This window comes from Mastigoproctus giganteus, chromosome 5, assembly GCF_048544385.1.
Source record: "Mastigoproctus giganteus isolate SK-2022 chromosome 5, ASM4854438v1, whole genome shotgun sequence".
NCBI classification, from domain to species: Eukaryota; Metazoa; Arthropoda; class Arachnida; order Uropygi; family Thelyphonidae; genus Mastigoproctus; species Mastigoproctus giganteus.
In genome coordinates this window covers 234,590,589-234,607,139 of record NC_143579.1, presented here as the reverse complement: position 1 = coordinate 234,607,139, position 16,551 = coordinate 234,590,589, and the positions used below count along the sequence as shown (strand labels likewise).

General features: G+C 37.3%; 1 protein-coding gene across 1 annotated transcript in view; it reads left to right on the top strand.

Annotated features, from left to right (window-relative positions):
- The window catches only part of LOC150086293 (TBC1 domain family member 30-like), a 200,394-nt gene that overhangs the window by 113,180 nt on the left and 70,663 nt on the right, over window positions 1–16,551 (top strand). The window contains exon 6 of the mRNA XM_090374853.1: window positions 2,082–2,253. Coding sequence (XP_090230979.1) covers window positions 2,082–2,253 — 172 coding nt within the window. The remainder of the gene's footprint in view (window positions 1–2,081; window positions 2,254–16,551) is intronic.

Here is a 16,551-nt window from a genome sequence, read left to right as displayed (position 1 = left end):
GGATGAATGGGTCTGCCTGGTAGATTTCAAGGCCATTTCCAGTCTCTGTGCACGTGTGGAGGATAATTCCCATGCTTCTACATGCCACGAGACGTGATCCTGCCGATGTTATTTAAGTATGTGCCATGACAGTCAAGTTCTGCTGTTGATAAAGGAGGCAGAAATAGCTTTGAAAGCTATTGTGTTATTTTCACTTTTAATTTGTAATATTTTGTGTATATTTTACTTTTATCTTAATTTTTATCACTTTTAACTTGCCAGTGTATTTTATCCTGTTTTATTTTATTTTAATAAAGTTTTGCTCATATATGGTTGTTTATTCAACTGCAGTTAGTATGATTCATAACTTTCCTATTCCTCCAGACTGATTTGAAGAATGGGCAAACAAGTGTGAATATTTTATAATGAATGATTTTAAATTTGACCCTTACTGTGATTGGAGCAATTCAAAATTTTTAAATTATCTAAATGATTACTTATATTAGCACATTAGAGGCATATTATATTAGCACTTATCCCTACTATTTTAGTAGGGATAAGAATATTCAGTGAAGGTAAAGAAAGCCTGCACGAGAAGCACGCAAAAGTTTGATGAAATTTACTGGTAAAAGTACTTTGCTGTAATGGCATTTGTATTGTTGCTCGCACAGTAAACATACGGTGGGTGTTATCGGTCTGGAATTGAGTAGAAATTGAATCCCGTGGGAGATTGAAACCCTCCCGAAGTGGAAGGGGTAACCTGACCTTTTTTCTTTAGAATCACTGGTGGACTAGTGGATAAATTGTTTATTAAGAAAAAAAAAAAAAGGCAAAGGAAACCCACACAGGAAGCACGGAAAACTTCGAAAAAGTTTACCGGTGAAACTACGTTATTAACATTTTTTACAACACCAGAACTTCCAATATACTCTGTTCGTGATTCAATTAGTTAATTCAATTAGTGATTCTAAAGAAAAAAGGTCAGGTATTCCCCCCTCCACTTCGGGAGGGTTTCAAGCTCCCATGGGATTCAACTTCTACTCCAGATTGATAACACCCACCGTCTGTTTACCAAGCGAACAACAATACAAATGCTGTTACGGCAAAGTACTTTTATATATACCATAATGAAATTCATCATCACTATTTCTGAGTGAAACCACAATTTCCATTAAGCTTGTTGAAAAAACTGACATTACTGCAAACACAGTTAAGACAAAGTGTTCTTGTATAGTTTAATTCCCTGAAACACCCCTTAAATTTATTTAAGCTTCCAGCATTAGAATCCTGTTCATTTGACACATTTTATCCATGGCATATCTTGATAATATCAGTTTTTGTGGCCACAAACAACTCTTAAGATATGTGCAATCATTACTTTGACTTATGCCATCAGATAAATACTATATGATAAAATAAAGTTTCTGTTTATACTCTGGCACAACAACCAAGTCAGTACAGTTTACAATAAATCGTCAATACAAATATTTATCATATTTAGTAGTCACAGGCTTGAACCCTGGTCCACTCAAAGAACGCGTGCTATGCACTTCGCTCCTGACCACTCGGCTACGTCAGGCCTATGATATATTCTATCAGATAAATACCTATGTATTACCCCAATACCCCCAAAATAGTTTTCCAGATCCCTTATGCCTCCTCAATGATATTAGTAAAGACTCTTGATTCACCTTTCAAATATATTCCACCTGTACAAAATAGATTCCTACCTTCTACTTACTAGACAGGCTTTTATTTTAATGTTCTTTTGTTTGTTTTTAATGAACATTAGAAAAATCGGTTTGTTTGTTTTACAGGCACACGAGTGATGTTTTTAAATAGAAGTGATGATAAGATCAACTTTTCCATTGACCAAAAAAAAAAAAAAGCAGTCAATTAAACAAAATTTTTAAGTTAATAATATTAAAATTAATACTTATGCCAATGTCTTGCGAAAGTATTTTTCCATGAATTTGAAAAAAATAATAAAAAATTGTCTGAATGACAAATCTCCTAAAATAAATAAAATAGACTCTGGGAACTTTAAAATTATGGAATCCTTTTGAAATTTTAATAAATAGCAAAGTTTATTTTCATTTTAGGTGCCAGTTATGAGCCTCCAGTTGTTAATGTGTTCACAATGCAATGGTTTCTTACCTTGTTCTCTAATTGTTTACCTAAGCCTACTGTTTTAAGGGTCTGGGATCTTATATTTCTTGAAGGGAATGAAATTCTCCTAAGAACAGCTTTAGCTATTTGGGACAGATTAGCAGAGTAAGTAATTCATTATTAAATTTAAAATTTGAATTATTTTTATTATATTTTAGTAAATTAATAAGAGGAGTATTACAGCTCTGATTCATACTATCTAATTATATTTTAGATACAAACCCAATTCAAAAAATTGATATTTAAATTTTTGGCCAAAACATTTATTTTATTTCCTTTCAGTACAGTATTTTAGCATCTCATAACAGTATTTTATTCATGGTTAATTTATTGATTCACAGTTAATTTTAAAATTTTCTATACATGGTGTGAGCAGTCTTCTTTATAATTTTGATTTCTCCCTATAATTTGATTTTTAATGAAAGCTATAGAAACCTATAGAAATCTATAAAAGAATAAAGCAACAATATGGCAAGGTATATATTGCCAAAAGAAGACTTTGAATTGAGTACAAATGTACTACCTCCTCATAAACTTGCATTCCCATTGTGGATGACTGCATTGCTAGTGTAAAAGGACCTTATTGTGAGGGAAATTAAACTTCTTGTGCACAAAATAATTGATACATCGAATATTACCAGTAGAAGTATGCATTCTATCATTCATAATAAACATGACTTTAAGAAACTGTTCTTGTTGAGGCCAAAGTTTTTGAATAAACTTGAAATTCATTCATCAAACAGAAAGAATAACATTTGGATGCTTTCAGAAATCTTTTGAATTTGTATTAAAAGGGATGAAAGATGTGTTATTTGTGACCAGAAAAAATAGATAGAATGGAGGTACACAATCATAGATGTCAAAGAAAATATGAATTTCATTTTTTTTGGGATTCTGGAGAACACCAATGACAAAAATCTCATTCATTGCTTCCTGATTTTGTTTTAAAGTTTACTTAAAACTTTTATGTACCTACTTATGTAACATGTTTTTAATAATAAAAAAATTGATGATAATTCTATAACTAGTGTATTTTATTTAAAATTTTAAATAAAAAGTTGTGATAAATCAGTTTTGCAACCTTTTTTATTTTCAAAGTAGCCTCATATAGTGTTGAAAGGTTGTCAAACTTGGTTTAAAACATTGTAATAAATGATGCAAATATTAAATATTGTAGTTTCTTAAGTTACATACATTCTAAAAAAACATAAAATATACATTAATATACAGTAATTTGCCTCAAAATCAAATAATTTTTTTTTTTTCTCTATGATTCTACAACTTAAGAGAAATTGTAATGAAACTCGGGGCCCAAATATGGCATGCTTAAACCTGGAGAACTGGCAACTCTGCTGTCACCACACTACACAGACATTGGGGAGCTGCACTACCTGGATGGGATTTAGGTGAAAACTGTACATTAATGCACACAACTTCTTTTTAAGAATAGAAGGAAAAGCTACAAACCATGTAAGCTGGAGCAGGTGTATTCATCTCTCTGTAACTCTTAGTTAAATCCATCTAAAAGGGTAAACAGTTGAAGACAATTACCCACTGCAGAGGCACTTGCATCTGCTGTAGAGGATTAATTTGCACTTCTCATGTCCTGTGCAGTAGGACTGGGAAGATCCTGGCAAATATTTCTCCTTTTCCATGAGGCAGTCTCCTGGGGAATTTTAGTTAAAAGTAATTCTTCAGTAAAACTTCAGTTTAGAAAGACATAAACTTGAAACAACCACCCTATCCAACAGGGCCATGTGGAGGCAGCTGCAGTGACTATATTCCCCACTCTCATCCTCTGTTACAGGTAGAGCAAATGTGCCTCTAGAGACCAATTTCTCTTATAGGTAAAATCTTACTTGGTTGGGCATGTAACACTGGCCTGCTAAGTTGCTACAAAATTGTAGTAGGGTAAACCCAACAGGAGTTTTTATTCTAAACTGTGAGAACCCATTACCAATATAAGAGAGATAAACTGGTAAACTACACTCTGCTGCCCGGACAATATGCTCTTACCAGTTAAAAACAGGATTGCCAGAGGTTAAGCTCATTTACTTCTCCAGCAGCGAATCAGCTGGCTTCCACCACTTGGTTGGAAACGGAGAGACCTTGTTTTAATCCATTCAAAAGCATCACTGAAATAACACATCATTCGGCAACCAGAGAGTCATGATCCCTTTTGCCCTTAAATTAGTAATTATACAAACAATAAAGTTTATCTACAATTATGTAGGTGGTAGATGACTTTCATCAACCGGTGAAATACCACCACTTTGCTTATTGGAGGCTTGAAGTGGTGAAACCCATGTTTAGTCTCTAGAGCAAAGTTTCCGGCATCCCCCTCCCCCCATACTTCTCCTTCAACCCATGCACGGTACTAAGTACTATAGGTTTTGATACCTTTCGTGTTTGGGGTTTTCATAAAAAACAAAAAAAAAAAAAAAATTGCATCCATATATATATATATACAGGATGTCTCAAAAATACACAGCATAACTTCAGGAATGAGTTCCTCATATGTAGACAATAAAAATATTTTATATCAACATAGTTCCGGAAATGCTTGGTTCCCGAGTTATTAACCGGAATGTCTTATCTCCTGCAGGTGATTTTCTTCATCACAAGGTACTGACAGAATCTGGTGGTTTTCCATTCCGACCATGTATTCAAATCAGGAGCAAGTGGATATGCACTTTATGTACGATTTGGCAGACGGCAATGCTCTGGAGGCTCGTCGTTTGTACCATGAAAGGTTCCCAGAACAAAGATGTCCAGACTGGAAAACGTTTGAAGGTATTCATCGCGGCCTTTGTTAAACATGGGACCGTTACACCTCGTGCTGCCGACAGAGGATGACCAAGATCTACGACTCCTGAAGTAGAGGGCTGGACCAACTGCCTGGCCTCCACGCTCACCTGGGTTTAAATCAGGTGAAATCTAGTGGGACCATTTCAAGTCATTGGTGTATTCGACTCCTGTAGCTGATGTGGAAACTCTCCGCAATCGAATTGTGGCAGGTTGTGAGACAATACGAAACATGTCAGGAATTTGGCATCGTATTCGCGAGTCCATGAGACATCGATGTGAGGCCTGTATTCAGGCAGAAGGTGGACATTTTGAACGATTACTTGAACGATATAAGGTGATGTGAACAGTTAAGTGTCATAGACAAACCTTCAAAACTCGGAAACCAAGCATTTCCGGAACTATGTTGATATAAAATATTTTTATTGTCTACATATGAGGAACTCATTCCTGAAGTTATGCCGTGTATTTTTGAGACACCCTGTATAAGTTGTATTGATATATTGAATTAAGTATGCATAAATGGATCTGAAAGTTACACAAAGTGCTAGTAACTAAAAGTAGAAAAAGAAGTGTAGTAGATTTGTGAAAGGTCAAAGAATGTTAATATCCTAGAGGTTATGATGAATTAAGAAAATTACGGCTGAATTTCCAAGCCAATATAAAGTGGGGGAACTGTAAAATAAAATTAGTACATCAAAATATTAATGAAATGCATATAAAATTAAAATAAAATTAAAATGGTATAGCTGTCATTAAATATGGGGGGGAAACATTTTTAGTAAATGGTCTAATATAGGTAATGTAAAAATGCTTTATCTGATGTCAGCTGAAATAAATATTGATACATGATCAGGTATTTCATCAGGGGACTACACCTGGTCATGTATCAGGAACTGCGTTTCTATACTTGTCCATAGTATTAGAAGAAAAGTGAAAGGCCAAAAAAGCAACAAAAATGATATTAGCACTTTCTGATACAGTATGAACAAGGTAGTGCCAATGCAGTGTAATTTATTTAAGTAAAAATAAGTATTGAGTTGGGATAAAAATGGTTAATATCAATATGTTTAATATAAATATGTAGAATTTAGTGTAGGATTTAATTTTGTATAGATAGGAAATCAATGTATTTTAAAAATTGATTTAGAACAAGCAAATGGTATAAGGGTGAGGTATAAAATTAAGGATGGGGAAGGGAAAAAGGAGTATTTTAAATAAATAAAGATGAAAAATAGCAATAAAAGTAGGATAGTAGGAACATTCATTTCACCCTCTTTTTACACTAATAGCTTAACAAACGGGAAGAACTTTAGAATTAGACAGCAGAAAGATAAAAAGCATAGAAAAAGTTATTAAATAACACTGAGCTTGCTGGATTTGTGACGCCCAACCTTATAGTAAGAGCTCTGGCATTTGTAAGCATTGGTATAAAAGGGAGCTAATACTAAATGCTTGTATTGAAAGGAAAAATATGTCTCGAAACATGCCGAGAAATGAATCTAAAATGAAACTGAAAGTATGATAAAACAGTGAAAGTGTACGATACCTGGAGTATTTCATGAAATGTGAAGCGAAAATGAGCTGGTGGGAAGAGGAAGTGCACAAATTCAGTACAGTAGATGACTGTATGCAGGCTTCAATCAAATGAGCAATATGTCTACATGATAAAGCAATTTAAAGCAGCAAAGTGGACTTAATGGAAAGCTGCAAAGAAATTCAAAATAGCAGGAAAATAGTGACCTCTATAGTCATATTTAGAATACAAGTGCATGGAGATAATTTATAATTAGCATTGGAGAAAGAAAAAGAAATGTGGTTGGAATAATATGGCTTTACTGTGATAAAGCCATACAAAAGTTTAACATTGACAAATGTAAAGTACTATATATGGGAAGCAGTTAACCCCAGAGTAATGTATCACAACTCTATGGTACTACATTGACAGTGGTAGAGAATAAGAAAGACCTGGGGGTAACTGTGCAGGCAAATATGAAGTTTTCTGAGCAGTGCCGACGGTCTTCAAGAGTAACTCATGGTGTCTTGTCAATGATATGCAGGAATTTTTCTAGCAGGGATAAGGAGTGGCCTGTATACAGTACTCAAGGTGTGGCCTGACCATTGCCTTGTATAAGGCAATGATCAGGCCACACCTTGAGTACTGTATACAGTTCTGGAGGTCTCATTTTAAGAAGGTGTAGAGCTGTTGGAACGAGTACAGAGAAGGGCAACAAGATTAGTGAATGGAACAAAGGGTTGCTCTTACAAAGAAAGGCTTAAGTTTTGAAAATTACAGTGTCTCAAGACTAGGCAGTTGCGAGGTCATCTGATTGAGGTGTATAAAGCCTTGAATGGTTTGAGCATGCTCAATGCTGATGGGATTCTTCCTCTTTCTCAAAATAATCACCTGAGAGGGCATAAATTCAAATTGAGAAAAACAGTTGTAGGATAGATGTGTGGAGGTTTGCCTTTAGCCAGCGGGTAGTTGGTTGGTGGAACAGATTTCCATCTTTTGTTGTGGAAGTTAATAGCCTAAATAAATTTAAGGCTGAGCTGAACAGGTATTTGGAACAAACGGAGGGGTGAAATGGGAGGGTTTTTTTTTTTTTTTTTTTCTTTTCCGCTTGATGGTGCTGCATAAGCTTGCTTTCTTGCATCATATGCCTCTACTAATGCTAATGCCTAAAATTAAACATTACCGTTAATACATAAAGAATTATATGGTGGCAAAAAACCATTTTCATTTTATTTTTATTTGCATTTTATTAGTATTTTGATATACTAATTTTACTTTACAGTTCCCCCACTTTATTTTGGCTTGACAATTCAACCCATAATTTTCTTAATTCATTATAACCTCTAGGATATTAATATTCTTTAGGCATATGATGCAAGAAAGCAAGCTTATACAGCGTAAGCCAAAAAAAAAAAAAAAAAAACCCTTCCAATTTCATCCCATCTGGTCGCTTCAAATTTTTGTCTAGTTCAGCCTTAAATTTATTTAAGCTATCAACTTCCACAACAACAGATGGAAGTCTGTTCCAGCAATCAACTACCTGCTGGCTAAAGGCAAACTTCCACACATCTGTTTTACAACTGTCTTTAATCAGTTTGAATCTATGCCCCCTCAGGATCTTAATCTCAGCAAGTGGAAATATCCTGTCAGCATTGAGCCTGTTCAAACCATTCAAGGCCTTATACACCTTGATCAGATCACCTCACAAGTGTCTAGTCTCCAAATGCTCAGAGAACTTCATATCTGACTGCACAATTACCCCCAGGAATTTTCATTCTCCACCCACCATACAGTTAGAAGTTTCTCTTGGGTTACTGCTACTCATATAGAGTACTTTTTACATTTGTTAATGTTAAACTTCAGTTGCCACTTCTCAGCCCATCTGCCTAACTTTTCTAGATCCTGTTGCCTTAGCCATACTGTCTTTACTGTCATTAACAACCCTGCCAACCTTTGTATCATCTGGAAACTTGGATATTAAGCCTGATATACCTTCATCGATATCATTGATAAATACGCAAAACAACAATGGGCCGAGCACTGAACCCTGGGGAACTCCACTAATAACATTAGTCCACATAGAGCAGTGTCCATTTATTACCACTCTCTGCCATCTCCCACTCAACCATCCCTTCATCCATTGCAGTAACTTGCCCTTAATTCCATACCGCTCCAATTTGTACAGTAGTCTTCCATGTGCAACAGTATCAAAAGCGTTCCAAGTATATGATATCAAAATTATATTTTGCATCCAGTTCCTTTCTGACCAAATCGTAGTATCCAATCAAATTGGTCAGACAAGACTTCCACTTGACAAACCCCGTGCTGTGTCTGAATTATTACTGCAGTCTTGTCTGGATGATCCTGCAATGCTTCTTTAACCAGTGACTCCATTATTTTGCCTGGAACAGAAGTTAAACTAACATGTCTCTAATTACTCTTGTCACTCTTTGAACTCCTTTTGTGAATTGGGGATATATTTTTTTGCACATCTCCAGGCCATGGGGACCTCCCCTGACTCTAAGGATGCTCTCATAATTACGGCTAAGGGTTTGCTTACTTCCCTTGATGCCTCCTTCATTATAACTGGATAGATTCCATCTACTCCAGATGCCTTTCTTATGTTTAACTTTAATTTCTCTTCCACTTTCCTCTCAGTTATTACAAAATCGTTTAACTCGCTGTTAGAATTTGATAAACGTCTGGCATTCCCCTCCTTGAATAACTCCTCTTTTGAATGTAGATGCAAAATACTCATTTAGTTTGACAACTATTTGAGAATGATCATCTATAGTCAACCCATCTATGTTAAGTGTACCAAACTGAATCATCCCTTTCCTTCTTAGAGTTTATATAAGTAAAGAACTCTTTACTGTTTTTCTTTGCATCCTTTGCCAAAAATTTCTTAATCTGCCATCACCTGCCCAACCTCCTTTGTGAATTGATTACAGATACATAAGCTTCTGTCTGTGTCGTGGGATAATTTATATTTTGAAAATGAATTTCGCAGGGCATAATCCTTATGGGTTTTGATAATTAACTATATAGTATCGGTGTAAATACACCATAGTTAACCCATAAACTTGAACTATGTATGTAGCGTAACGGGCATCATTTTAATTGTATCTCATATTGTGGTTTCCTTCACAACGAGATAGCTGCTATTGCATTACTTGAAATGAATAACGCTTCTCTGGTGGAGAAGACTACTGTTATTTATTTAAATAACAGTAGTCTTCTCTACCATTGAAGCATTATTTATTTGAAGTAATGCAATAGCAGCTATCTCGTTGTGAAGGAAACCACAATATGAGTTACAATTAAAACAATGCCCTTTACGCTACATAGGTAGTTCAAGTTTATGGGTTAACTATGGTGTATTTACACCGATACTATATAGATAATTTATATGCATCCCATGCATTTTTCTTCCCTCCCATGACCTCATTAATTTATCCGACATCCATTTAGGCCTCAATCTTGAACGGTATTTCTTAGTTGGTATGAAAAGCCTAGTAGCCTCCGAGATCAAGTTCCTGAAGGCTTCCCATTTAGAATTCACCATTGGTAACATCATCAGTTGTTCCCACTGTATAGAATTTAAAAACTATCTGAGACCACTGTTGTCACCTTTATGAAAACAAAAACTTCCCTTTACCCTTGATGGTAGTTACATCTTTAGATAAATCCCACATCAGTACACTATGATCACTGTCACCTAGTGGTTACTTTATCTGCAAATTCTTAATGCCTAGATAATCACTGCTGATAATCAGATTAAGGGCATTACTCCCACTGGTTGCCCCTTGAACATGTTGCTGAAGAAAAGAATCCTCCAGTAAATTCACAAAATTCTTGCTGTCGTGTGAGTGACCAACACACAAGTTGCAGTCAATATCTGGAAAGTTAAAATCCCCCATTATAAGACATTCTGATTTACTGGCCCATTCTATTTCTCTCCACAACTGTTCATTGTACTCATCAGAGTCATTAGGCCTATAACATACTCCTACTCTCATTTTCCCTTTTCCAGTGTTTATGTCATGCCAAACAGACTAAACATTGCACTGTCCACCCGTGTCAACTGGATGCACTTCCTTAGATTTTCTGTTTCTTACCTAACAGCATAATCCCTCCTACCCTGTCTGTCCTTTCTGTACACATTGTACTCTCCAAATTCCAATTCTGTACTGCTTATATCTGTGTGACATGTCTCTGATATCCCAACAATATCTGCCTTTGATGTCTTGATCAGCACTTCAAATTCATCAATTTTATTTACTATACTTCTGGCATTAGTGTACATGCAAGTATACATGCACTTGTTCTTACTCTTAGTTACCCTAACACAACCCATGTATTTACTTGTTCCATGATGACTCCCAGCAGCCCTTGAAGTCCCCAGAAACTGCTCTCTAGGCTGTTGCTCATTACAATAGAAGCAGTGTGAATATTCTTGCACACTTCTTGTTTAAGTGTACTCATCTCTGTAGAAGCAGTCTTGCCTGTTAGCAAGCACAGACCACTCTGAAAAAACTTCTACCCCATGAGCCTTGCACAGTCTCTCCAGGGCCGAATTGATTGACAATTCTCTCATCATGTACTTCCTCCTATCATGCCTTGGCCGAATTGCAGACACTTTCAAATTTAACCCTAACTTGCGACTTTTTTCCAGCATTGGCCTGTACTTGTTAAGTAAATCTGCAGATCTCTTACTCTTAAGGTCATTAATGCCAACAATATCACCTTTTGTGCCCTTAAAAGATGATATCTGCCCTACATCGTCATCGACTTTTGCTCCCGGCAGACATACCCTCTTAGTTACCCTAACCTTTTTCAGGTTCGACCTATCCTTTTTGCATAATATATTCCCCACAGCAGCTAAAGTCAGTACAGTTTTCAAAGACAACTGATTTATTCACAAATAATGCACTTTAGAAATGGAGATTAATTGGATGAAAACTAATTACATGATTTTATTTTTCTTTACAGTTTTATTTCTTTAAACTTAAGGTTCAATAATGTAATTTTTGGAAGGAGTCTATTAAATTTCTGTTTATTATGCCAGAGGTCAAAGTTGAGGTTTAATATTCACAATTTGTTTTGGAGAGAGAAACTTCAATGGTAAATAGACAAATTCTGTATGATCCAGTAAAGTTTTAATAATAAACAATAAATGACATGTACGTTTCAGGGTTAAATGGACCCCTTCTTCAGAAAAATTCTAATGTGATAAAGACATTAAAGACATTTAACAGATACAGAGTTGGGCATGCAGTGATGCATGCATGAGATTAAATATTCAACTACTAGGATGCTGCTCATTGTTGTTGCTGCATGGGTGCGTGGGGAATTGCTGCCAGTATTTATCCAGTTTCAAGATAATTGCCTCTGAGATAGGATGTAGCCTTGTGCCCTTGTAGCGATAGTTCTTGAATTGCAATTGTGATGGGCTGAGAGTTGACAAATGCAAAGTACTACATATGGGAAGCAGTAACCCCAGAGTAAAGTATCAAAACTGGTACTACACTGACAGTAGTAGAGAATGAAAAGGACCTGGTGGTAATTGTGCAGGCAGATATGAAGTTTTCTGAGCAGTGCAGACGGTCTGCAAGAGTAGCTCATGGTGTCTTGTCAATGATATACGGGAATTTTTCTAGTAGGGATAAGGAGGTGATTATCCCCTTGTATAAGGCAATGGTCAGGCCATGCTTTGAGTACTATGTACAGGACTGGAGGCCACATTTTAAGATGCATGTAGAGCTGTTGGAACGAGTACAGAGAAAGGCAACACGATTAGTGAATGGAACAAAGGGTTGCTCTTAAGTTTTACAAATTACAGTGTCTGGAGACTAGGCACCTGCAAGGTGATCTGATTGAGGTGTATAAAGCCTTGAATAGTTTGAACATGCTCACTGCTGATGAGATTTTTCCTCTTGCTCAGAATAATCACCTGAGAGGGCATAAATTCAAATTGAGGAAAGACAGATGTAGAATAGATGTGTGGAAGTTTGCCTTTAGCCAGCGAGTAGTTGGTTGATGGAACAGACTTCCATCCTTTGTTGTGGAAGTTGATAGAATAATAAAATTTAAGGCTGAGCTGGACAGGTATTTGGATCGAATGGAGGGGTGAAATGGGAGCACTTTTTTGGCTGATGCTGCATAAGCTTGCTTTCTTGCATCATATACCTCTACTAATGCTAATGTTAAGTGACTCTAGCCACAGGCGGTGGCAAAAGTGTCGGGATTGGTCAATCACTTCGTAGTCATGCTTGGGATTAAGGTCATGGTGGGTTGACCATAAGTGTTCCACGATTGCGGATTTGTGAGTCTCACAAAGGCAAATTATCTGTCGTGCTCTGCAAGGTGGTCTTGAAGGTGTCTCGAGCTCTCCCATATATATGGCAGCTGCCACAATCTTTGCAAGTATATGGTATACTACACCGCTGCGCAAAAGAGGGGCGATTGGAGTCTTCACATTAGAAACCAGAGAACGCAAGCTTCTACCGGGTAGTTGCACACATTTTATATGGTATTTCCAGAGGATTTTTGAAATCTGGCCCAACATGCCCGGATAGTAGGGAATGTAGGCAGTAGGTATATTGTCATGCATTGATGACAGTCTCGGGTGGATCGAGAGCTACTGCACTTGCAATAAGCACTTGTCCAATATGTGAGTTGGATAGTCACAATTGACCAGGTCCGTTCTCACTCTGGAAATCTCTGTACGCCTAGCCTCATCTGAGCTGGAATGGCTCCAAGCATGGGAGAATAGGATGTGGCCTGTGCTATTGAGATGGCTAGGGACGTGGCCCGATCTGTACTTGGTAAACTGTCTGCACCACGTTGGCGTATGGTATACCGAGGTTTCCAGGTGTGGGCCCACACTTTTTACAAGGACATCTAAACATGGAAGGGACCCGTCAACTTCCAACTCTAAAGTGAACTGGATGAACACTGACAACGAATTGAGGTACTCCAGTAATGTTGCTTCAGAACCACGTGGGATGACAGTGAAGATGTCATCAACATATCTGCACCATGATGTAATAGGTACTGGTGGGGTCAGGAATATCTGTTTTTCCAATTCCTCCATGGCGATGCTGGCCATGACGGAGCTAACGGGAGCGCCCATGGCAGTACCGTACACCTGCTTGTATAAGGAATCCCCGGAGGTGATGACGCTGCCTGATAAGCATAGGGTGAGGGCAGTACAGATGTCCTCTGTGGTTAGTGATGTTCTGCTTGGCAGATTTGAGTCATTCTCCAGAAGCCTCTTGGTACAGTTTACAAACACTAGCTCATTGATGTCAAGGGTGTAATATTAAATTATGTTAAATATCACTATAAGGGCTGAATTATGTGAAATATCACTATAAGGGCTGAATTATGTAAAATATCACTATAAAAGGAAAGAAAATCCCACCACAGTAACATAACACTAGAATGATGCCAAAGAAAACAACAACAGACTAGCACGTGAGCCTCATTTTGTTGAAAGTCCACAAGGAATAGCAGGCATGGAATCATTGCATTTCAAATGTTACCCAGATCATTGCATCACCAAACTTTCTGATAAACTGATCAGTAAATAAATGCAAAAGGTTTGAGCAATGATGATCCTTAATTAACAACTCAAAAATAAGAAACAAGGCTATAGGTATCAGATGGGCAGAGCTAATAAACCGACCATCTTACCATCTATCACAATATATTAGAGCAAACATGGTCATCATGGCTATTAATATTTTGCAAGTGAGTAAAGGTTAAAGCTATAAGGTCAAACTACTATTTCTTTGTTTTACTGTTGCTGAGCCTTGCATCTTGCAAGAATTGGTTTCAACAAAGGTACAGCATAACGGACTCTTAGCATGGATGCTAAACTATAATACATATAACGACTTAGATTACAAATGTACCATAATTAATTAATACATAACTTGATACGGAAGTTATATAAACGGAACTCGTAGATAATACTCGATACTGAAAAATATATATAGCATTATAACTGCATTGGGATACAAGTTTAGGGTTATAATTTTGTACTGAAATTGAATTTTTATTGAAATTAAATCAAAATCATGATTCAGACCAGAGTAGCAAAGCAAAAGGCTCAAGCTAATGGGAGTGCTGTGGCTCAGGGGAGAACTGAGGGGGGGCAGTTGCCCTCTGAATTGCAACCTTTTAAAATGCACTGCTTGCTTGATGTTTGTGGAGCAATTTTTTTTTTTTTTTTTTTTTTTTTTTTTTATGAGAACCCCAAACACGAGAGGTATTATAACCTATAGTACTTAGTACCGTGCTTGGGTTGGAGGTTGAGAAGACGAAAGAAGATATTTGGTGATATTGGACTTGAACTTCTGTAGATTGTAATTTTCAGGAAATATGTATGAAGGAAGGTTGTTCCAGAAAACGGCAGTTGAATGAATAAATGAGGAAGATGAAAAGTTGGTTCTGTGGGTTTGAAGTTGGACAGTAAATGGATGTTGGCTGGTGGCGGCACGTGTTCGGACTGTTTTGAAAGAGAGAGCGGGAATTATAGAAGCCAATTCAGAAGAACAGTGCCCATGGAAGTATCTGTAGAAGAGGCATGCAGCAGAAACAGTGCGTCTATGAGAAAGCGAGTGGAGAGACTCTGTTAGAGATGAATCATTAATTAACCTAACTGCCCTCTTCTGAATGGAATCAAGAAGCCTGAGAGAGGTTTTGGGGGCACCACCCCAGATGTGGGAACAATATTCCATGGCAGGGCGGATTTGCGATTTATACAGAGTGAGCAGCTGTTTGGGAGAAAAGTAACGCCGAGAGCGAAAGAGAAAACCAAGTTTTTTAGATGCAGAGGAAGCAATATTTGTAATGTGCTTGTGCCAAGAGAGATTAGAAGTCAGGGTAATCCCCAAAAGAGATATATCATTTTGCCTAGAAATCGGAGTGTCACTAAAGATAAGCATAGGAGCAGAAGAATCCTTTTTGCGAGATATAAGACAAGATTGAGTTTTAGAAAGGTTGAAATCAACTACGTTGTCTTTGCCCCACTGGAGAATTACCTGAAGATCGGCATTTAAGGAATTGGCAGCAGATTTTCGAGAACTTCAAGCTGATTGAGCTGGACAAGGTTTCTCAAAATGGAAAGTGGAATGCAATGTGCTATCATCGGCAAAACTATGGAAAGGATTTCCAGTCAATGGAAGAAGGTCATTGATATAGAAGAGGAAAAGAGTGGGGGAAAGAACTGAACCTTGGGGGACACCGGCATTAGTGGAGAAGTTAGAAGACAGAGAGCCATCTACCATCACCCTCAGTGAGCGATCAGAGAGAAAACTGGATAACCAATTACTAAAAACAGTTGGCAAACCATAAGGTGGAAGCTTGTTTAGAAGACCTTTATGCCAAACACGATCAAAAGCCTTTGAGATGTCAAGAGCAACTACTTGTGTTTCACCGAACCTTTCCATTGAATTAGTCCATAAATGGGTAACATAAGCCAGAATATCACCAGTGGATCGACACTGACGGAATCCATACTGGCGATCGTTGATCAGACGGAAGGTTTCTAGGTAGTTTTAGAGTTGGCAGTTAATTGATTTCTCCATTACTTTAGAAAGAGTAGAAGTAATTGCAATGGGACGATAATTGGATGGGAGGGATTTGTCACCCTTTTTAGGAACTGGCTGGATATGAGCAAATTTCCAAGCAGAAGGAAAAACACCTTTGGAATAAGAAAGTGAAAAAAGGCGGCAAAGAATAGGAGTAAGTTCAGGAGCACAGGTTTTTGAGAACAAGTGGAGAAATACCATCAGGACCTGGAGCTTTCTTAGCATCAAGATTCATCAAAATCCTTCTGATATCTTTTTGACGTAAGACCACAGGAGGCATTGAATGGAGCGTGTTAGGAATGGTGGGAGGTGTTTTACCAAGATCATTAATACATGAGCTCGAAGAAAAATGGGATGCTAGCAGGTCAGCTTTATCCTTGGCTGAAGTGACAACAGAACCATCTGGTTTGGACAGAGTTGGGAGCAGAGATGGGCAAAAGTTGCGGCCAATAGCTTTGGCAAGAGACCAGAATGCTCGGCTAC